This window comes from Aquarana catesbeiana, linkage group LG04, assembly GCF_042186555.1.
Source record: "Aquarana catesbeiana isolate 2022-GZ linkage group LG04, ASM4218655v1, whole genome shotgun sequence".
NCBI classification, from domain to species: domain Eukaryota; kingdom Metazoa; phylum Chordata; class Amphibia; order Anura; family Ranidae; genus Aquarana; species Aquarana catesbeiana.
In genome coordinates, this window is record NC_133327.1 from 517,633,208 (window position 1) to 517,657,914 (window position 24,707).

The 24,707-nt window shown below is 43.7% G+C and overlaps 1 protein-coding gene across 10 annotated transcripts in view; it reads right to left on the reverse strand.

Moving 5' to 3' along the window:
- Window positions 1-326: 326 nt before the first annotated feature.
- VIT (vitrin) overlaps window positions 327-24,707 on the reverse strand; it is a 232,706-nt gene continuing 208,325 nt past the window's right edge. For all 10 annotated transcript variants that reach the window (XM_073627776.1, XM_073627772.1, XM_073627774.1 and 7 more), the window contains 3 exons: window positions 21,203-21,429; window positions 9,062-9,575; window positions 327-1,850 (listed from right to left, as the gene is read on the reverse strand). In XM_073627776.1, coding sequence (XP_073483877.1) covers window positions 1,672-1,850; window positions 9,062-9,575; window positions 21,203-21,429 — 920 coding nt within the window. In that variant the 3' untranslated portion in view covers window positions 327-1,671. The remainder of the gene's footprint in view (window positions 1,851-9,061; window positions 9,576-21,202; window positions 21,430-24,707) is intronic.

Here is a 24,707-nt window from a genome sequence, read left to right on the forward strand (position 1 = left end):
GTATGCATTAAGCATAAGTGTACATATTAGCAGATCAATAAAGAATCCTGAAAGTTAGAAGCAATTATGTCCGCATGCTCATGAGAACCCCTAGTGCAGGTGTGACTGTTATCTTCATAGTGATTTCTTGTGCATTTATGTTTAGTAAATCAGGCCTTTTGGCTTCATTCACTTCATAACACATGTTTAAATCAGAAAGCAATTACAAGAAAACTAACAAGTAATAATACATTCTTTAAAAAAAAAAACATTTTCTTCAAAATAACTTTTGTGAGCAGTGAAAAGTGTTCAAACTAAGAGACACAAACATGACATTACAAAGACAATTCTACAGTACAGGGGCATTTATTCCAGCAATAACACAGTAATATTGTAACTTTTTATTTTTTTTTAAATTACTTTATGATGTGATAGAAACAGATTGGATGACATTCTCTCACAAAATATTTGCTCTTTGAAACTGCCAGTAATCATTGCTATCTGTCTCATAATTAATACATCACAAACATTGATTGTGTTGTAAAACTCACAACTTATATTGCATCAGAATTGAAGCAGTAAAACATTTTCTTATATACAAAACAATTTTATAAGTAAAAGGAACAGTATACAAGGCACTGAAACACCTTTAGCTGTATATAAATGCTATATTATATAATGAAAATAGAATAATATTAAAACTGTACAAACTATGCTGAAATATATAGTTTTTCTGATTTTTTTTTTTATGTAAAGATTTTTTTAATTAAAATATACAAAATAATTGAAAAAAACTCAAAACGTCTTACTGATTTGCTATATTGAATTTCATGACTTTTTCCCCCTCTAAAACTTGGATTTAATGTGCATTTTATACAGTTCTGCTTATTCTATACAACTGCTTAGAACTGTGTCATGTGACCCTATGAGGACCAAAATTCATGGCACTGTGTTGATAGATTTCTTTGTAGTCAACTACAAAATCATCACTTATGGAAGAGCAGAAAATAGCTCTTGCACCAAACGAACATCATTTTTTTTCTTCAGTTACAAAGTTACTTGCAGTGTGAACCCACCAATATGAAGAAATCATAAAAAAGAGGAAGAAAAAAAAAATTAATCTGACATATCCTTGTCTTTAAAAGATATGATGCTTTGGGATAGCTTTTGCAAATAAAGCTTTGTTCTTATGATGTATATTAGTAGTTTGACACTAGAGGGCAGTATTGGATAATAACATGATGACATTACTTACAATTATGTTAAATTTGGGCTTTGTTTATTGCTAAGCCTGAAAAAAACTACCATAGATGTCATCGTTCTGTAACAATACTGCCTGTGACCCGTTTTAATAAAGTGTTATTTTTGCATGCTAAGCAGGCCAATAGGTCAGGTAATACCAACTGACTTCATAGCCAGAGTACATTGAATATTTCAAGATTTGCCATATGAATGTCTAACTGTGATGATCATATTTTCAGTTAATTTCATACCTTAAGTGCGGATTGAGGCTGCAATTTACAGGTGGAAAGAAAACATTAGCGTGTCATGGATCAAGATTTAGGACACAAGAATATCTGTAGTCAAAGACAGACCTCTCTAAATTAATACATAATTTGTTGTAGTTTTTCTGTTCAATGCCAGAAAGTGTGTTATACAAGCAGTATGAAACTACTTTAACCAACGCATACTTTAATTTCTTGGTTGAGAATTATACTCTGTACAAATATTCTGGATAATCTTTCCTACGAACTTATAGAGACTGTCAAATTCATCCACAAAGAACGAATGCTCTTTTTTTGGATCCGTAGCAATGGATTCCAGTTCATCTTGGGCTGCCCAGGCGATACCAACGGCATATGCAATGACCCCTGTGAATAAAATGTAACGTTAATAGCAGAATTCTTTACATAGGCATGATTTGAAAAGTCATTTCATTCACATTTGAAGATAAAGAATCCAGCTAAGTAGTAAATAAAGCTGTCAGAGGTTTTAACCCTTTTCTCACTCTTCTAAAAAGAAAAATTTATTGTATTTCGATATGTGTTAGGAGCCTGACAGCTATAAAACAAACAGCAATAAAAAACCTGACAGAGCTTCCCTTTTGCTGTGTATTGCTACTTCTCTTCATCATTGAGGCCCCTTTAGGGTTGCCAAACCTGAACACTTTAGCTTTGCACAGCAATTATTATTTTTTTAATATACACTAAAGGATTCAGTGGTGGCCTGTCCATTAGGGGTACAAGGGCGCCACCCCCCCATCCATGCGTCCGGCCCCCTGATCTACATACAGGGCACCGGACTATGGATTCCAATGGAGGAGGGGTGTTTTTATGAAACACGTGAATAGAGCCAGAGGCTCTAATAGGCTTCAAAAAAGGGTGGATCCCAGCCAGTTGTGTGACAATAGGTTATGAATATTTGCTATTTTCACACTAAATCTCCTCTCCGCCAATCAGGAAGCGGGTCGGTAGACCCATTACCCGATTGGCCAAAACGTCAGGTGATCCTATTGGACGCCTAGCGCCTAGATCGGGTCTGCTGTGCTGGAGCAGAGGACCCCGGAGCCGCTGCCCGCAGCCCACCACTCAGATGGGATAAGTGCCAGACCGACCAGCAGACAGCGGTTGGGGGGGTGTAGTGCCGTCGCTGTGGGCCGCCTAGGGGGAGGGGTTGTTTGCCACCCCCCCAAAAAAATACACCAGCCGCCACTGATATGATTGTAACAGACCTGGGACACCTTTGGACACTCCAAAGAGAATAGTAATGCAGCGGACATAGTGCCCCCTCACCCAGTGCCATCTTAAGAGCATTATAGGCCCCCGGACAATACAGTGCACTGGGGCCCTGTCTACACAATCACGCATGATTGCCCATCAAATGCAGCTTTACTGTTCCTGTGAATGCAACCTCACTGTGCCCATAAAATGCAGCCTCACTGTCCATGAATGCAGCCTCACTGTGCCCACCATTGCAGCCTCACTGTGTCTGTGAATGCAGCCTCACTGTGCCCACCATTGCAGCCTCACTGTATCCGTGAATAGAGCCTCACTGTACCCACCATTGCAGCCTCACTGTGCCCATGAATGCAGCCTCACTGTTCCCACCATTGCAGCCTCACTGTGCCCCCCATTGCAGCCTCACTGTGCCCGTGAATGCAGCCTCACTGTGCCCACCATTGCAGCCTCAATGTGCCCATGAATTCAGCCTCACTGTGCCCACCATTGTAGTCTCACTGTGCCCGTGAATGCAGCCTCACTATGTCCACCATTGCAGCTTCACTGTGCCCACCATTGCACCCTCACTGTGCCCACCATTACAGCCTCACTGTGCCCATGAATGCAGTCTCACTGTGCCCACAATTGCACCCTCACTGTGTCCATGAATGCTGCATCACTGTGCCAATTAATACAGACTCACCATCGCCTGGTAAAACACACACACAGCGGGCATCTCCTCCTGTGTATTACGGAGCTGGCTGGGTCTGTGTTCGGCGGCCGTGCTGTAACAAGGTCCCACCCCCCTAGATCGGCTCGTGTGATAGGTGGAACACTGATTCAATCTACTATTACACAAGTCGGTCTAGGGGGGCGGGACCTTGTTACAGTGTGGCTGCCGAACACAGACCCAGCCAGCTCTGTGATACACAGGAGGAGGAGGAGAAAGGGAAAGAGCGGAGCGCTGCAGCCGCAACTCAAAGTGGCCCCAGGGCAGGCCGCCTACCAGGAAATATCCCAGTATCCTGGTAGGCTAGTTCGGCCCTGGCTGGGGTCGCTGGGCAGGTGGGGCCCCCCAGGCAAGTGGGACCCCCGGGCAGCTGCCCAGCGTGCCCATGTGAAAAGACGGCCCTGCCCTCTCTCTCCTGTCAGGCACTGTTTCAAGCCATGCTCCTGTCTGAATAATGTGTCCGGTTTTCAGGTGGACTGAAATCCAGACACATGATCCAAAACCCGGACTGTCCGGCTGAATCCCGGAAAGGTGGCAAATCTAGGCCCCCCTTTAGATATTACCATACAGGTGTGCTGTGTGCTTACAGGTGTAAGCTCCGGAATTTTTTACCCCCTTCATGACCAGGGCATTTTATTGCTTTTCGGCACTGCTCTACTTTGGTGATTGCGCAGCCATGCAACACTGTACGCAAATAAAATTTGTAATTTTTTTTTACACAAATAGAGCTTTCTTTTGGTGGTATTTTTTTTTTTTTTTTTTATATATTTTTTACATAAACGAAAAAAGACCGACATTTTTGAAAAAAAAACTTTCTGCTATAAAACATGCAATAAAAAAATAAATGAAAAAAATTTCTTCATAAATTTAGGCCAAAATGTATTCTGCTACATGTTTTTGGTAAAAAAAATCCCACTAAGTGTATATTTATTGGTTTATGTGAAAGTTATAGCGTCTACAAATAATGGTATATATACTGGAATATTTCTTTTTAATTTAAGTATAAGCCGACCCGAATATAAGCCGAGGCACCTACTTTTACCACAAAAAAATGGGAAAATTTATTGACTCGAGTATAAGCCGAGGGTGAGAATGCAGCAGCTACTGTAAGTGGAAAATAGGGTCAACAATGCCCATCTGCAGCTTCACTGTGTCCATCTGCATGCCTCAGCCTCATGCCTATGCCTCATGCCTCTGTCTCAGCCTCATGCCTCTGTCTCAGCCTCATGCCTAATGCCTCATGCCTCATCCTCATGCCTCATCCCTCATCCTCATGCCTCATCCTCATGCCTCTGCTTCATGCCTCATCCTCATGCCTCTGCCTCTGCCTCATGCCTCTGCCTCATCCTCATGCCTCTGCCTCATGCCTCTGCCTCATGCCTCTGTCTCAGCCTCATACCTCTTTCTCAGCCTCATGCCTCAGTCTTATGCCTCTTTCTCAGCCTCATGCCTTTGCCTCTGCCTCATGCCTCTTCCTCTGCCTCATGCATCATGCCTCTGTCTCAAGTACTTTGATCGGTGTTGTGCCGGCGTTATCTCCTGGCGCTGTGCCCATCTGCAGTCTTATCCCCCAGCGCTGTTATGCATTCAGTCTAATCGGCGGCCATGCAGTGTAACCAAGCGCCGCCTCCTCCTCGTCGTCCTCTGTGTCCTTCTCCGTGACAGAACACTGACTCGGTATCCCAGCAGTGAGTCAGTGTTCAGCCTATCACTAGGACGACAAGGAGGAGGCTGCGCTTGGTTACACTGCATGGCCGCCGATTAGACTGAATGTATCACAGCGCTGGGGGATAAGACTGCAGATGGGCATAGTGCCAGGAGATAATGCCAGCACAACGCCGATCAAGGGGCATGAGGCTGAGAAAGAGGCATGAGGCTGAGACAGAGGCATGGCATGCGATTAGACTGAATGTATCACAGCGCCGGGTGATTAGGCTGCAGAGGAGTACTCGAGTATAAGCCGAGGGGGGCATTTTCAGCACAAAAAAATGTGCTAAAAAACTCGGCTTATACTAGAGTATATACGGTAGTAATGGTGGTGATCAGTGACTGGAGACTGTGGGGATTGTGATAATGTGGCAGGCAATCTGACTCTCCCTGATACTGGGTGGGAACTGACTAGCTGAAACTGACAACATTATTGACACTAATACAGTGATCAGTGCTAATTCTATACACTGTCACTGTACTAATGGCACTGGCTGGGAAGGGGCTAACATCTAGGTGTAATCAAGGGGTTAACTGTGTGCCGAAAAATGCGTAATGTGTGCTGCTTTTACCAATCTGCGTGGCTGATTTTTCTCCCTGCTTTGCTGGGAGAAAGAAACAGCCACATTGCTGCTTCATGTACAGAGCCCTATGTTGTTAGTAAATACAGGGCTCTGTGCTTTGATTCACTAAACTGATCAGCAGGTCTTGGCCATAAATTATTGGGCGGTACCTGCTGACCGACTTGTGCTGTACCGAATCACAGCACAGATGGGGCGGCAGACGCGCTCAAGTGTGCTGTGTGCCCCCTACTCGGAAATGCCAGATCACAGACATATTTGTGATCTGATGCAGAGTGGCTAACCCCCCCGCCATATATCTACATAGGGTGGTCCGCTAGTGGTTAAATTGAGTTCCTACATTGCTGGACTTGCTACTAACTAAAGATAACCTGAATTCTGCATATTTTGCACAGTATGCTCAGTTTGAATTGTGCAGGGATGATAAGATATATAACCACTTCATGCCCAGCCTATAGACAAATGACGGCTGGGCGGTGGCTTTCCCATCCTAATGGACATCATTTGATGTCCTACCAGGATACTCCATTTGCAGGGCCACGCAGAGGCCACGCGATCTGTCACTGGCCGTGTCCATGGGGCACAGCTGATGACTGAGCAGAGGACCAGCACTATGTGACCACCGTGACAAATCACAGCAGGTCACAGTTGTACACAACTGATGGCCTCGTTCAAGACATCCAATGTGTATAATTGTGTTGCTAGCTGTGATTGGTCAATTTTATCACATGGTACAGACGGGGCCAATCACAGCCCATCTGTACCATGTGATTAGCTGTGACTAATCACAGCTAATCACAACAAAACAGACTGAATGATTCAGTAAAATACTTGCTTATAGCAATGTAATACACCGCTATAAGCAAACATAAGATGTAAAACAAACAAACAAACAAAAACATACTGATCACTTCCCCAGAGCAGTACAATGTTACTATGGTAACATTATATTGCTCTGGTCACAGTGTGTTAAAAAAAAAAATCCTTAAAGAAAAGAAAAAAAAATTTAATAAAAAATGACACCAGTCAGTGTCCTTGATCACCACCACACCAGTTACAGTGGGGACAGAAAGTATTTAGACCGCCTTAAATTTGTCACTCTTTGTTATATTGCAGCCATTTGCTAAAATCATTTAAGTTCATTTTTTTCCTCATTAATGTACACACAGCACCCCATATTGACAGAAAAACACAGAAATGTTGACATTTTTGCAGATTTATTAAAAAATAAAAACTGAAATACCACATGGTCCTAAGTATTCAGACCCTTTGCTGTGACACTCATATATTTAACTCAGGTGCTGTCCATTTCTTCTAATCATCCTTGAGATGGTTCTACACCTTCATTTGAGTCCAGCTGTGTTTGATTATACTGATTGGACTTGATTAGGAAAGCCATAGGTCTATATAAGACCTTACAGCTCACAGTGCATGTAAGAGCAAATGAGAATCATGAGGTCAAAGGAATTGCCTGAAGAGCTCAGAGACAGAATTGTGGCAAGGCACAGATCTGGCCAAGGTTACAAAAAAATGTATGCTGCACTTAAGGTTCCTAAGAGCACAGTGGCCTCCATAATCCTTATATAGAAGATGTTTGGGAGGACCAGAACCCTTCCTAGAGATGGCTGTCCGGCCAAACTGAGCTATCGGGGGAGAAGAGCCTTGGTGAGAGAGGTAAAGAAGAACCCAAAGATCACTGTGACTGAGCTCCAGAGATGCAGTCGGGAGATGGGAGAAAGTTGTAAAAAGTCAACCATCACTGCAGCCCTCCACCAGTTGGGGCTTTATGGCAGAGTGGCCCGACGGAAGCCTCTCCTCGGTGCAAGACACATGAAAGCCCGCATGGAGTTTGCTATAAAACACCTGAAAGACTCCAAGATGGTGAGAAATAAGATTCTCTGGTCAGATGAGACCAAGATAAAACTTTTTGGCCTTAATTCTAAGCAGTATGTGTGGAGAAAACCAGGCACTGCTCATCACCTGTCCAATTCAGTCCCAACAGTGAAGCATGGTGGTGGCAGCATTATGCTGTGGGGGTGTTTTTCAGCTGCAGGGACAGGACAACTGGTTGCAATCGAGGGAAAGATGAATGTGGCCAAGTGCAGGGATATCCTGGATGAAAACCTTCTCCGGAGTGCTCAGAACCTCAGACTGGGCCAAAGGTTTACCTTCCAACAAGACAATGACCCTAAGCACACAGCTAAAATAACGAAGGAGTGGCTTCACAACAACTCCGTGACTGTTCTTGAATGGCCCAGCCAGAGCCCTGACTTAAACCCAATTGAGCATCTCTGGAGAGACCTAAGAATGGCTGTCCACCAACGTTTACCATCCAACCTGACAGAACTGGAGAGGATCTGCAAGGAGGAATGCCAGAGGATCCCCAAATCCAGGTGTGAAAAACTTGTTGCATCTTTCCCAAAAAGACTCATGGCTGTATTAGATCAAAAGGGTGCTTCTACTAAATACCGAGCAAAGGGTCTGAATACTTAGGACCATGTGATATTTCAGTTTTTCCTTTTTAATAAATCTGCAAAAATGTCAACCATTCTGTGTTTTTCTGTCAATATGGGGTGCTGTGTGTACATTAATGAGGAAAAAAATGAACTTAAATGATTTTAGCAAATGGCTGCAATATAACAAAAAATGGAAATTTTAAGGGGGCCTGAATACTTTCCATCCCCACTGTATATGATGACACTGTACTGCACTGATGACAGAATGTAAAAAAAAAAAATAGTGAAAAAAATATTTTTTTTTAATCTTCAAAAATTATGACAAAAAAAAATTCAAAAAACCCGCCATGCCACTTACTAATTACCTTGGATGGTCTACTTTCCAAAAAGGGGTAATTTGGGGAGTATTTCTACTATGCTGGTATTTTAGGGCCTCAAGAAATTAGATCAGTACATCAGGATTTATCAGTTTCCAGATGTATACCATAGTTTGTGGACTCTATAACTTTCACACAGACTAAATAATATACACTGATTTGGGTTTTTTTAACCAAAGAAATTTAGCAGAATACATTTTGGGCTAAATTGATGAAGAAAGATTATTTCTTTGCAAAATTGTATAACCAAAACAAAGAAAAACTTTATTTTTTAAAAATGTTCAGTCTTTTTTTCGTGTATTTAGCAAAGAATAAAAAAAACAGTGGTGATTAAATACCACCAAAAAAAGCTCTATTTGTGTGAACAAAATGATAAAAATTTTGTTTTGGGTGCAGTGTTGCATGACTGCGCAATTGTCATTGCGACAGCGCTGAAAATTGGCCTGGGCAGGAAGGGAGAAAATGTACCCCCTATTGAAGTGAGTAATGAGGAATTTCTTGTGAAAAGAATTACCATTTCGATGAGCAGCTGCAGCCGGAGCTCGGACATCATCATAAGAACGACCATCAGTTATTACAATCATGATCTTCCTCTTGTTTGGTTTTGACTTGCTAAATAGCTGTTCAGTAGCATATGTGATGGCTGCTCCTGTACTTGTGCCTCCACTCCAATAGCCGATTCTCATTATGGCATTCACGACATCTTGCTTTGTGCTGTACTTATCGAAACCAAACTCCAGCCTCTGTTCATACGTATACTGTAAAGCTCCAATTCTTGTGTCTGTGTCTGAAATCTCAAATTCGCTTGTTATATTAGCTATGAACTGCAGAACTGTGCGGAAGTTTCCTGTACCAACACTACTGGATCCATCGATGATGAACCCAATATCAGCAGCATTAAGACAGGTCTTGCTACAGACTAACTTATCAATATCACACATACGCTTCACCAGTGGGTTCACAATTTTATGGAGACCAAACCAACTGGGAACATTGATGGAAAAATGACCATTGGTTCTGCAAACAGCCTGCAAAAAAAAATGATGACTGTTAGTTTGAAAGCATACTGTTACACTAATTAGGCTAAAACTGGTGGCAGAACATAGATATATGTTACCAATTTTCGCACCAGCACAAAATACAGTTGAAATCTGATAGGTATATATATATACTGTAGTATATATTAGTCTACAATGCAACCAGTCATATTCTTAATTTTGTTTCTAACACGTGAAGGTTTTCAGTTATCCAGGTCATGGTATACAGTAGCTAGTAGCAGTTAGTCACATTAAACTGGATTTGTTCTGTAATGTTGACGATTTGCCACTCATCCATCTATATCTACTAGTAATGCACCATTATATTGGCCGCCGAAAATTTTTGGACGAAAACAGGGTTATCAGCATCTTGCCAATTGAAAAAAAAAAGGTGCCGCTAATGGCATGCTGCGTCCCATTGACCTCAATGCAAAATCGCATCCTATTGACTTAAATATAAAATCATGTCCCATTGACTTCAATGCAAAAACGTCCCCTGGTGACTTTAATGCAAAATCGTGTCCCATTGACTTAAATGCAAAAGTGCCAACCACAATAATTACATTTAAGATAAAAATTAAAACTGTCTGTTTTGGTTTTCAGCCAAGTGCATCCTGAATTTTCGGTTTCAGTTTCACCAGAATTCTCATTTCGGTGCACCGCTAATATCTGCACAGGTAAATTAATCACCTTAATCCAATCACCATGGAATATTTTTAAGGCAGATGTTGATTGCCCAAAAACAGCGTGGGAGATGAAAAAGTTTGTGAAAACAATCTTTTCTATTGATATAATCCAATCCCATATGCTAGAAGGTCTTCAGTAGGTATTGATGCTTAAATTTACATGGCTAAACGTGTTGTTTTTTTTTTTTCACTTTGCCAGTATAGAGCTTATGAAGTGGCATTTGTAGAGCTGATGAAGTTACTTTGATAAGTTGCAAAACATCTTCAATATTTCAACATTTCTTTCGACAAGTTCAGTTGAATGTCACTACTGCTAGCTAATAGCTGGAATCCAATTGCTTCTCACACAAGCAAACATATTTTAGGTATTTTATATACATAATATCTGTTGTTTCTCTCTGCTTTTCTTATCAATGTGAACTTAAAGGTAACGTACAGTATAAAGATTCACACTTTTTTTTTTGTTTGAGCTTTATAGTCAGGTCTAATAAAAAAAAATGAAAAAAACATTTTTTTCAGGTAATATTAAATACTGCATATGATAATTTAGTATTTTTGCAAGTAACAAACAGGTGGGCATTTAAGCCCCTTTTACCCACTGTCCTTTGAATCCCTACCTATTGTAAATATCCCGTAGTGTACAGAGTTCAGTAGGTCAAGCAAAAATGTACTGACAAAAGTGAATGGGTCAGAGGAGTGACTCACGTCTGTGTCTCCCACCCTCCATATAGCTGCCTTCAAGATTTCATGCAAAGACAGCATGCCTGAAAGAAAACTACTACTGTGTGCTCACTCTTTAGAAAACAAACAGTGCTCATATCCTCATATAATAAATCATAAAATTGGTACTGGTGCTACTGTGGATTGAGGAGCAAAAAATAGGAATATTAGATGCCTAAAATTCTGCAAGTCTAATATGACAGAGTCTGGACAGGGATTAGTCTATAAATACACAGAACAAAAAAGGGAAACACCTGTCACTTGAAACTAAACTATAATAAATTGGTTAAATGAAAAAACTGATAACATTAAAGCAGCTGTAAAGCTTATAGCAGAGTTCCACCCAAAAATGGAACTTCTGCTTTAAGTGCAGGTGAACCCCTGACATGCCACATTTGGCATGTCATTTTTTTGTGGGGGGAGCAGGTACCCTGTTTTTAGAGGCACGCTCTCCCACTTCCTCCCCTGGTGCCATGGCGCTGGAAGGAAGATCACCTCTCCCCCCTCCCTCCCTGCAATCTTCTGGGACACGTCACAGGTCCCAGAAGATTGCCCGGCTATTCACAGCGCGCAGTGCGGCTCGCGCATGTGCAGTGCTTCACAGCCGGGCGCCCACAGTTAGAGGGAGAGGAGCGAGGCTTCGTATGCCCGCATCGCTGGACCATGGGACAGGTGAGTGTTTGATTATTAAAAGTCAGCAGCTACACTTTTTGTAGTTGTTGACTTTTTAAGTTGGTGGAACTCAGCTTTAAGATTCTTATTTTCTAAAAAAAACAAGTTATACTTACCTGCTCTGTGCAGTGGTACTGCACAGAGCACCCAAACCCCCTCTTCTGGTGTCCCTAGCCGGCGCACTAAGGTCTTTTTCTCTGTGTGCCCCCGTGGAAAGCTGCTTCCTATGGGGAAGCACCTGCAGGCTCACTCATGAGCTGGCCGGTGTATGTCTTTAGATACACACAGCGCAGCTCAGCCCCACCCCCTGCTCTCTGCTCGTAGGATTTGATTGACAGCAGCAGAAGCCAATGGTTTCCATTGCTGCCTCTGTGTCCCCTGTTGAGCGTAAAGACAGGAGAGAGCTGCTGTAGAAGGGCACTCAGAGACTGGAGTTGGGAAAAGAAAACCCGGACCGGTTTAAAAATAAACCGGACTGGAGTTGGGAAAAGAAAACCCGGACCGGATTTGACGAAAAAAACGGACTGGAGTTGGGAAAAGAAAACCCGGACCGGATTTCACGAAAAACCGGACTGGAGTTGGGAAAAGAAAACCCGGACCGGAATTTAAAAAAACTGGACTGGAGTTGGGAAAGGAAAACCCGGACCGGTTTTACCAAAAAAAACCGGACTGGAGTTGGGAAAGGAAAACCCGGACCGGATTCAACGGAAAAAAACGGACTGGAGTTGGGAAAGGAAAACCCGAACCGGATTTTACTAAAAAACTGGACTGGAGTTGGGAAAGGAAAATCCGGACCGGATTCGACGAAAAAAACTGGACTGGAGTTGGGAAAGGAAAACCCGGGCCGGATTTGAAAAAAAAACGGACTGGAGTTGGGAAAAGAAAACCCGGACCGGATTAGACTAAAAAACCGGACTGGAGTTGGGAAAGGAAAACCCGGACCGGATTCGACGAAAAAAACGGACTGGAGTTGGGAAAAGAAAACCCGGACCGGATTTAAAATAAACCGGACTGGAGTTGGGAAAAGAAAACCCGGACCAGATTCGACTAAAAAAACGGACTGGAGTTGGGAAAGGAAAACCCGGACCGGATTTACCAAAAAAAACGGACTGGAGTTGGGAAAGGAAAACCCGGACCGGATTGACCGGAAAAACCGGACTGGAGTTGGGAAAAGAAAACCCGAACCGGATTCGACTAAAAAAATGGACTGGAGTTGGAAAAGGAAAACCCGGACCGGATTTACCAAAAAAAACGGACTGGAGTTGGGAAAGGAAAACCCGGACGGGATTTGACGAAAAACCGGACTGGAGTTGGGAAAAGAAAACCCGGACCGGATTCGACTAAAAAACCGGACTGGAGTTGGGAAAGGAAAACCCGGACCGGATTTACCAAAAACGGACTGGAGTTGGGAAAAGAAAACCTGGACCGGATTCAACTAAAAAACCGGACTGGAGTTGGGAAAAGAAAACCCGGACCGGATTCGACTAAAAAACCGGATTGGAGTTGGGAAAAGAAAACCCGGACCGGATTTAAAATAAAACCGGACTGGAGTTGGGAAAGGAAAACCCAGACCGGATTTCAAAATAAACCGGACTGGAGTTGGGAAAGGAAAACCCGGACCAGATTTACCAAAAAAACCGGACTGGAGTTGGGAAAGGAAAACCCAGACCGGATTCGACGAAAAAAGTCGAACCTAGAGACAGGACTCAGGTAAGTATAAAGGGAGGTAAGGAGGGTTGAAACAAATTCAGGGACTTGTTACTTTAACCTCTTGCCGACCAGCCGAAGCAGTTTTACTGCAGTAGAATGGCACGCAACGTGTACACGGAGCCGATGTGAGTGCCCGGCGGCCGCGATGACCGTCGGGCTCCCGCAATCGCTCGTGACAGGGCGAGAACCGGGATCTGTGTGTGTAAACTAAACCTGGACTGGATTCGACTAAAAAACCGGACTGGAGTTGGGAAAGAAAAACCCGGACCGGATTCGACGAAAAAAACCGGACTGGAGTTGGGAAAGGAAAACCCGGACCGGATTTGACGAAAAAAACGGACTGGAGTTGGGAAAAGAAAACCCGGACCAGATTCGACTAGAAAACCGGACTGGAGTTGGGAAAGTAAAACCCGGACCGGATTAGACGAAAAAACCGGACTGGAGTTGGGAAAAAAAAACCCGGACCGGATTCGACGAAAAAAAAAATGGACTGGAGTTGGGAAAGGAAAACCCGGACCGGATTCGACTAAAAAACCGGACTGGATTTGGGAAAGGAAAACCCGGACCGGATTCGACTAAAAAAACGGACTGGAGTTGGGAAAGGAAAACCCGGACCGGATTTACCAAAAACGGACTGGAGTTGGGAAAAGAAAACCTGGACCGGATTCGACTAAAAAAACGGACTGGAGTTGGGAAAGGAAAACCCAGACCGGATTTACCAAAAAAACCGGACTGGAGTTGGGAAAGGAAAACCCGGGCCGGATTTGAAAATAAACCGGACTGGAGTTGGGAAAGGAAAACCCGGACCGGATTTACCAAAAAAACCAGACTGGAGTTGGGAAAGGAAAACCCGGACCGGATTTACCAAAAAAACCGGACTGGAGTTGGGAAAGGAAAACCCGGACCGGATTTACAAAAAAAAAAAACGGACTGGAGTTGGGAAAAGAAAACCCGGACCGGATTCGACTAAAAAAACCGGACTGGAGTTGGGAAAGGAAAACCCGGACCGGATTTACAAAAAAAAAAAACGGACTGGAGTTGGGAAAAGAAAACCCGGACCGGATTCGACTAAAAAAACCAGACTGGAGTTGGGAAAGGAAAACCCGGACCGGATTTACCAAAAAAACCGGACTGGAGTTGGGAAAGGAAAACCCGGACCGGATTTCACGAAAAAACCGGACTGGAGTTGGGAAAAGAAAACCCGGACCAGATTCGACTAAAAAACCGGACTGGAGTTGGGAAAGGAAAACTCGGACCGGATTTACCAAAAAAACGGACTGGAGTTGGGAAAGGAAAACCCAGACCGGATTCGACTAAAAAACCGGACTGGAGTTGGAAAAGAAAAACCCGGACCGGATTCGACAAAAAAAAATGGACTGGAGTTGGGAAAGGAAAACCCGGACCGGATTGGCCGAAAAAAACGGACTGGAGTTGGGAAAAGAAAACCCGAACCGGATTCGACTAAAAAAATGGACTGGAGTTGCAAAAGGAAAACCCGGACCGGATTTACCAAAAAAAACGGACTGGAGTTGGGAAAAGAAAACCCGGACCGGATTCGACTAAAAAACCGGACTGGAGTTGGGAAAGGAAAACCCGGACCGGATTCGACTAAAAAACCGGATTGGAGTTGGGAAAAGAAAACCCGGACCGGATTCGACTAAAAAACCGGATTGGAGTTGGGAAAAGAAAACCCGGACCGGATTTAAAATAAAACCGGACTGGAGTTGGGAAAGGAAAACCCAGACCGGATTTCAAAATAAACCGGACTGGAGTTGGGAAAGGAAAACCCGGACCAGATTTACCAAAAAAACCGGACTGGAGTTGGGAAAGGAAAACCCAGACCGGATTCGACGAAAAAAGTCGAACCTAGAGATAGGACTCAGGTAAGTATAAAGGGAGGTAAGGAGGGTTGAAACAAATTCAGGGACTTGTTACTTTAACCTCTTGCCGACCAGCCGAAGCAGTTTTACTGCAGTAGAATGGCACGCAACGTGTACACGGAGCCGATGTGAGTGCCCGGCGGCCGCGATGACCGTCGGGCTCCCGCAATCGCTCGTGACAGGGCGAGAACCGGGATCTGTGTGTGTAAACTAAACCTGGACTGGATTCGACTAAAAAACCGGACTGGAGTTGGGAAAGAAAAACCCGGACCGGATTCGACGAAAAAAACCGGACTGGAGTTGGGAAAGGAAAACCCGGACCGGATTTGACGAAAAAAACGGACTGGAGTTGGGAAAAGAAAACCCGGACCAGATTCGACTAGAAAACCGGACTGGAGTTGGGAAAGTAAAACCCGGACCGGATTAGACGAAAAAACCGGACTGGAGTTGGGAAAAAAAAACCCGGACCGGATTCGACGAAAAAAAAATGGACTGGAGTTGAGAAAGGAAAACCCGGACCAGATTTGACGAAAAAACGACTGGAGTTGGGAAAAGAAAACCCGGACCAGATTCGACTAAAAAACCGGACTGGATTTGGGAAAGGAAAACCCGGACCGGATTCGACTAAAAAACCGGACTGGAGTTGGGAAAGGAAAACCCGGACCGGATTTACCAAAAACGGACTGGAGTTGGGAAAAGAAAACCTGGACCGGATTCGACTAAAAAAACGGACTGGAGTTGGGAAAGGAAAACCCAGACCGGATTTACCAAAAAACCGGACTGGAGTTGGGAAAGGAAAACCCGGGCCGGATTTGAAAATAAACCGGACTGGAGTTGGGAAAGGAAAACCCGGACCGGATTTACCAAAAAAACCAGACTGGAGTTGGGAAAGGAAAACCCGGACCGGATTTACCAAAAAAACCGGACTGGAGTTGGGAAAGGAAAACCCGGACCGGATTTACCAAAAAAAAACGGACTGGAGTTGGGAAAAGAAAACCCGGACCGGATTCGACTAAAAAACCAGACTGGAGTTGGGAAAGGAAAACCCGGACCGGATTTACCAAAAAAAACGGACTGGAGTTGGGAAAGGAAAACCCGGACCGGATTTCACGAAAAAACCGGACTGGAGTTGGGAAAAGAAAACCCGGACCAGATTCGACTAAAAAACCGGACTGGAGTTGGGAAAGGAAAACTCGGACCGGATTTACCAAAAAAACGGACTGGAGTTGGGAAAGGAAAACCCAGACCGGATTCGACTAAAAAACCGGACTGGAGTTGGAAAAGAAAAACCCGGACCGGATTCGACAAAAAAAAATGGACTGGAGTTGGGAAAGGAAAACCCAGACCGGATTTCAAAATAAACCGGACTGGAGTTGGGAAAGGAAAACCCGGACCGGATTTACCAAAAAAACCGGACTGGAGTTGGGAAAGGAAAACCCAGACCGGATTCGACGAAAAAAGTCGAACCTAGAGATAGGACTCAGGTAAGTATAAAGGGAGGTAAGGAGGGTTTAACCTCTTAACTTTAACTTTAACCTCTTGCCGACCAGCCGAAGCAGTTTTACTGCAGTAGAATGGCATGCAACGTGTACACGGAGCCGATGTGAGTGCCCGGCGGCCGCGATGACCGTCGGGCTCCCGCAATCGCTCGTGACAGGGCGAGAACCGGGATCTGTGTGTGTAAACTAAACCGGACTGGAGTTGGGAAAAGAAAACCTGGACTGGATTCGACTAAAAAACCGGACTGGAGTTGGGAAAGAAAAACCCGGACCGGATTCGACGAAAAAAACCGGACTGGAGTTGGGAAAGGAAAACCCGGACCGGATTTGACGAAAAAAACGGACTGGAGTTGGGAAAAGAAAACCCGGACCAGATTCGACTAGAAAACCGGACTGGAGTTGGGAAAGTAAAACCCGGACCGGATTTGACGAAAAAACCGGACTGGAGTTGGGAAAAAAAACCCGGACCGGATTCGACGAAAAAAAATGGACTGGAGTTGGGAAAGGAAAACCCGGACCGGATTTGACGAAAAAACGGACTGGAGTTGGGAAAAGAAAACCCGGACCAGATTCGACTAAAAAACCGGACTGGATTTGGGAAAGGAAAACCCGGACCGGATTCGACTAAAAAACCGGACTGGAGTTGGGAAAGGAAAACCCGGACCGGATTTACCAAAAACGGACTGGAGTTGGGAAAAGAAAACCTGGACCGTATTCGACTAAAAAAACGGACTGGAGTTGGGAAAGGAAAACCCAGACCGGATTTACCAAAAAAAACGGACTGGAGTTGGGAAAGGAAAACCCGGGCCGGATTTGAAAATAAACCGGACTGGAGTTGGGAAAGGAAAACCCGGACCGGATTTACCAAAAAAACCAGACTGGAGTTGGGAAAGGAAAACCCGGACCCGATTTACCAAAAAAACCGGACTGGAGTTGGGAAAGGAAAACCCGGACCGGATTTACCAAAAAAAACGGACTGGAGTTGGGAAACGAAAACCCGGACCGGATTCGACTAAAAAACCAGACTGGAGTTGGGAAAGGAAAACCCGGACCGGATTTACCAAAAAAACCGGACTGGAGTTGGGAAAGGAAAACCCGGACCGGATTCGACTAAAAAACCAGACTGGAGTTGGGAAAGGAAAACTCGGACCGGATTTACCAAAAAAACGGACTGGAGTTGGGAAAGGAAAACCCGGACCAGATTCGACTAAAAAACCGGACTGGAGTTGGGAAAGGAAAACTCGGACCGGATTTACCAAAAAAACGGACTGGAGTTGGGAAAGGAAAACCCGGACCAGATTCGACTAAAAAACCGGACTGGAGTTGGGAAAGGAAAACCCGGACCGGATTCGACTAAAAAACCGGACTGGAGTTGGGAAAGGATCGGCTTTACCAAAAAAAACGGACTGGAGTTGGGACAGGAAAACCCGGACCGGATTTACCAAAAAAACGGACTGGAGTTGGGAAAGGAAGACCCGGACCGGATTTAACGAAAAAACCGGACTGGAGTTGGGAAAGGAAAACCCAGATCGGCTTTACCAAAAAAAACGGACTGGAGTTGGGAAAGGAAAACCCGGACCGGATTCGACGAAAAAAAACGGACTGGAGTTAGGAAAAGAAAACCCAGACCGGATTTAAAATAAACCGGACTGGAGTTGGGACAGGAAGACCCGGACCGGATTTAACGAAAAAACCGGACTGGAGTTGGGAAAAGAAAACCCGGACCAGATTCGACTAAAAAACCGGACTGGAGTTGGGAAAGGAAAACCCGGACCGGATTTACCAAAAAAAACGGACTGGAGTTGGGAAAGGAAAACCCGGACCGGATTTGACGAAAAACCGGACTGAAGTTGGGAAAAGAAAACCCGGACTGGATTCGACTAAAAAACCGGACTGGAGTTGGGAAAGGAAAACCCGGACCGGATTTACCAAAAACGGACTGGAGTTGGGAAAAGAAAACCTGGACCGGATTCGACTAAAAAACCGGACTGGAGTTGGGAAAAGAAAACCCGGACCGGATTTTTAAAATAAACCGGACTGGAGTTGGGAAAGGAAAACCCAGACCGGATTTACCAAAAAAACGGACTGGAGTTGGGAAAGGAAAACCCGGGCCGGATTTGAAAATAAACCGGACTGGAGTTGGGAAAGGAAAACCCGGACCGGATTTACCAAAAAAACCGGACTGGAGTTGGGAAAGGAAAACCCGGACCGGATTTGACGAAAAAAACCAGACTGGAGTTGGGAAAGGAAAACCCGGACCGGATTCGACGAAAAAAGTCGAATCTCGAGATAGGACTCAGGTAAGTATAAAGGGAGGTAAGGGGGGTTGAAACAAATTCAGGGACTTGCTACTTTAACCTCTTGCCGACCAGCCGAAGCAGTTTTACTGCAGTAGAATGGCACGCAACGTGTACACGGAGCCGATGTGAGTGCCCGGCGGCTGTGATGACCGTCGGGCTCCCGCAATTGCTCGTGACAGGGCGAGAACCGGGATCTGTGTGTGTAAACACACAGATCCCGATTCTTTCAGGGGAGAGGAGATAGATCGTGTGTTCATACTATGTTTGAACACCGATCTCTCTCTCCTCCTAAACAGTCCCATCCCCCCACAGTTAGAAACATACACAGGGAACACAGTTAACCCCTTGATCACCCCCTAGTGTTAACCCCTTTCCTGCCAGTAACATTTATACAGTAATCAGTGCATTTTTATAGCACTGATCGCTGTATAATTGTCAATGATTTCAAAAAAGTGTCCGATGTGTCCACCATAAGGTCGCAGATCGCCGCCATTACTAGTAAAAAAAAAATAATAATAAAAATGCCATAAATCTATCCCCTATTTTGTAGACACTATAACTTTTGCGCAAACCAATCAATATATGCTTATAACGATTTTTTTTACCAAAAATATGTAGAAGAATACATATTGGTCTAAACTGAGGAAAAAATTTTTTTTTTTTTATAAAAAATGTGGGATATTTATTATAGCAAAAAGTAAAAGACATTGTGTTTTTTTCAAAATTGTCGCTCCACATAGGCCATCAAATACCACCAAAAGAAAGCTCTATTTGTGGAGAAAAAAGGACATCAATTTTGTTTGGGTACAACGTCCCACGATTTGCACAAATGTCAGTTAAAGCGACGCAGTGCAGAATGGCCCCAGTCATTGAGCAGCCAAATCTTCCGGGGCTGAAGTGGTTAATGAATTGAATGCATTAAGTTAAAAATATCCTGTCTTTAGAACCACTTTAAGTAATAAAACAAAGGTACACTTACACCAGTTGGAAGCTGGAGAAAGGACAAATGCAAGTAGGAGATCATACAGTATATGTTGGTTTGCTGATCTGTACATGTATGGGGTGGAGATTGCACTGAATCCCTCAAGTGTCATCATCTACCTGAGTTATTCAGTACAGCCTCCACTCCATACATGGACAGATCAACAAACTGAAATACAGTGGCGGCTGGTGCTCAATTTTCTTGACCCCCCCAGCCAGCCAGTCACCCCCCCCGCAGCCTGCCAACCACATAAACCAAGTGGCTCTCACTCAATCGATTGCCACTCCCCCGTCGCTCAATCGATCGCCTGTGGCATGCCAGGCCCCCTGTCATCCTCTGCACTTACCCCATGCAGGTGGGGGCTCCCCCCGCGTTTCCTCCCGAGTCCCGGCGATCGCTTCTCCTCCTGGCCAGTAAGGAGTTAGGACTTGCGGCCAATCGGGTCTTAGGACTCCCAAACGAGACCAGCTTCCTGATTGACCGGGAGAAGCAACAGAAGACATTAGCGAATATTAATTTGCTAATGTCACAATACTGGGTGGGCTCGGGGGCACAGTGCTCTTTCCCCCGAGCTCACCCTTTTTGAAGCCAATTAGAGCCTCTGGCTCTAATCATGTGCTTCTAAAAAAAAAACAAACAAAAAAAACATTGGAATCCATGCATCTGGCACCCTGCATGTAAATTAGGGGCCAGACGCATGTATTAGGGGGCGACACCCCTGCGCCCCTAATGGACAGGCCGCCACTGCTGAAATAACAGTATATGATCATCCACTTGCATTCGTCCTTTCTCCTACTTCCAACTGTGAGTATACCTTTTCTTTAGTAGTTCATTTTATCAGTTTCTTCATTTAGCCAATTTATTATAGTTTAATTTAAGTGCCAGGTGTTTGCCTTTTTTTGTTTCATATAATAAACGTTTATCAAGAAAACAAGCATTTTTATATTTAAAATATAAAAATATATAAAAAATATAGAATAGTAAAAGTATATATAATTTTAAACATTTATGAATGCAAAAAGTTTTATTAAATGAATTGACCCATGAACATTATATTTATTAGTTAATATAAGTTAATGACAGACAGAGATACAGTATATTTTTTCATACTTTCTCTGCTGTGTGGTTCATTTTAGATCTACACATATAAATATAAAAGTTTAAATTACCTTCTCTACAAAGTTTGGTTCCACAACACTAGACTTTTCATTGTCGTCTGCACCTTCAATTGTCACAAAAAAAATATTTATTCCCGATTCCCGAGCAAGACGAGAGGCTTCTTCCACTTTATCTGTTGGCCATCCATCAACAAGAACTACAGCCACATTTGGAGCTGATCCTCTATTCCCACTGGCATCAGAAAAGTAATTCTTGTTCACATAGGACAGAGCCTTTCCTGAAATTATAGTCATAACGATCTAATGATATCACGAGATATGGTGGTGCTATTTGATTTCGTACACATCAAGGTTTTATTGGTGCATTGCAGATTTTTTGCATGCTGTATACATTTTTAAATATCTTTCACTATGGGAAAACAATCATTGTTAATCACCGATGTTTAGCCAATGGCTAAATACATGCTTTTTGGATGTTTTAATTTTCACCAAGATTGGTCACAAATGGAAGAGGGTATGCCTGACTAAATATCAGTGGTTCACTATGATTGTTTTCATGGACACTTAAGTTTGTTATGTGAAGAACAATATCGCACAGATTGTTACAATTTACACGTGTACTGATGGTTTAAGTGTATGCTATCTATTTTTAGTAAATTATGTGTAATGTAGGGATGAGCTTTCTGTTCGGGTCAAACATGAATTTGACTCGAACATTGGCTGTTTGCCCGTTCGTAGAAAACCGAACATTATGGGCCATTCACGCCAAATTCGAGCGGCGCGTAATGGCCCATAATGCACTGCAAGAGCACAGTGCATTGCTGTATGATGATTGGCCAGAGCATGCACCATGACCTGTATGCTTTGGCTAATCACAGCGCCCTCAGCTAAGAGAGCCATAATTGGCCAAAGGTAGGGTGCCTTTTGTCAAACATGGCTCAGGGGTACTAAGTCCACGCCCCACACTGTATAAGTCAGCCTTGTGTAGTGTGTTGTTGACGTGGACGGAGAGAGAGTGTCATTTAGATTGAGCAGACAGGCAGGCAGATTATTCAGTTAACTGCAGTGTATTTAATATATATATATATATATATATATATACAGATAGTCTCGTATATATATATATATATATATATATATATATATATATATATATATATATATACATCAACTGTATCCAGTTTAGCTAGATCTGACTGCAGTCCGTTCCTGGTGTACTGTTTCTAATATACTTCAGGCAGGCAGGTTATTCAGTTAGCTGCAGTGTATTTAATATATATATATATATATATATATATATATGTAGAGATAGTCTTGTATATATATATCCACTGCATACAGTTTAGCTATATCTCACTGCAGGCCGTTCCTGGCGTACTGTTTCTAATATACTTCTGGCAGGCAGGTTATTCAGTTAGCTGTGTACACAATACATACCGTGCACCCATAGTTGTTATTACACTTCTGTTGGTGTACACAGTACCGTGCACCCCTAGTGCAGTTGCTACTACTTTCCTGGTGGTGTACACAATACATACAGTGCACCCATAGTTGTTATTATACTTCTGTTGGTGTACACAGTACCGTGCACCCCTTGTGCAGTTGCTACTACTTTCCTGGTGGTGTACACAATACATACAGTGCACCCATAGGTGTTATTAAATTTCTGTTGGTGTACACAGTACCGTGCTCCCCTAGGGCAGTTGCTACTACTTTTCTGGTGGTGTGCACAATACATACAGTGCACCCATAGTTGTTATTAAACTTCTGTTGGTGTACACAGTGTCGTACACCCCTACTGCAGTTGCTACTACTTTCCGGGTGGTGTACACAATGCATACAGTGTACCTATAGTTGTTATTATACTTCTGTTGGTGTACACAGTACCGTGCACCCATAGTGCAGTTGCTACTACTTTTCTGGTGGTGTACACAATACATATAGTGCACCCATAGTTGTTATTAAACTTCTGTGGTGTACACAGTGCCGTACACCCCTAGTGCAGTTGCTACTACTTTCCTGGTGGTGTGCACAATACATACAGTGCACCCATAGTTGTTATTAAACTTCTGTTGGTGTACACAGTACCGTGCACCCCTAGTGCAGTTGCTACTACTTTCCTGGTGGTGTACACAATACATACAGTGTACCCATAATTGTTATTATACTTCTGTTGGTGTACACAGTACCATGCACCCATAGTGTAGTTGCTACTACTTTTCTGGTGGTGTACATAATACATACAGTGCACCCATAGTTGTTATTAAACTTCTGTTTGTGTACACAGTACTGTGCACCCCTAGTGCAGTTGCTACTACTTTCCTGGTAGTGTACACAGTACACAATACAGTGTGGTGTTTTTTTGCTAAACAAAATTTACAGCATGTCCGGAAGGCCACCAAGGAGAGGCAGACACTCACAGGCCACTAAAAGAGGGTAAGCAGGCTCTGTGTCTACAGTCGACAGTGCTGGTCCTGGACATGGTGCATCCTCAGCACGTGGCCATGGGGCACGCTTGTCCTTTTTTCCTGCAGCTGGCTGTGTTATTGAGCTACAACATGCAGAAGAGTTGGTGGAATGGATAACAAAGCCGTCCTCATCCTCCCCATCCTCTCTCACCCAGGCTCAGAGTAGTTTGCCTGCCAATGCAGCTGCCAAAGCGGCCTATTCCATCAGCTCCATGTCAACAGTCACTCCTTCCCTAGCCCCACCATCATGCAGGGAGGAGTCCCCCGAACTATTCAACCACAGTGTCAGGTACATGCTACAGGAGGTTGTGCAGCGATTTGAAGGCTCCAATGATGGCACCCAGGTTGAGGAAGGGAGTAACGTGAGCCTAGAGAGAGGGGGTGCCCAAGAAGGTCAAGAAACTGGCAGTCATGTTCCCCCAGCTGCAGCATACTGCCAAGTTTGCTCCAGTGACGAGGGAGGGGATGATGAGGTCACTGACTCAACTTGGGTGCCTGATAGAAGAGAGGAGGAGGAGGCACATCTCCAATGAGGTGGGGGGGGCAACATTACATTATAGCCGCAAAGAGTTTTAAATTACTTTTTTTCCTTTAGAAATGTAATTTTGCTGTGGTATTGTGCTAAACATGGGAAAACTGCGCCACTTTACAGGCATACTATAGTCACCCCCCAGGCATGATATTTAAAGAAATATTTCATTTTTATTGTTTCACTTTAAGCATTATTAAAATCACTGCTCCCGAAAAAACAGCCGTTTTTAAAACTTTTTTTTGCATTGATACATGTCCCCTGGGGCAGGACCCAGGTCCCCAAACACTTTTTATGACAATTACATTGCATATTAGCCTTTAAAATTAGCACGTTCGATTTTTCACATTCGAGTCCCATAGACTTTAACGGAGTTCACGTGTTCGCACTCATTTTTGGTCTGTTCACATGTTCTGCCGCGAACCAAACCGGGGTGGGGGGGGTGTTCGGCTCATCCCAAGTGTAATGCTTGTGTGTCGTTACTATTAATTCTACTTCACACTTTTATTAGCTTTTATTAGTATTTAGTACTGCACTATTTGGTTTTATATGCACATCT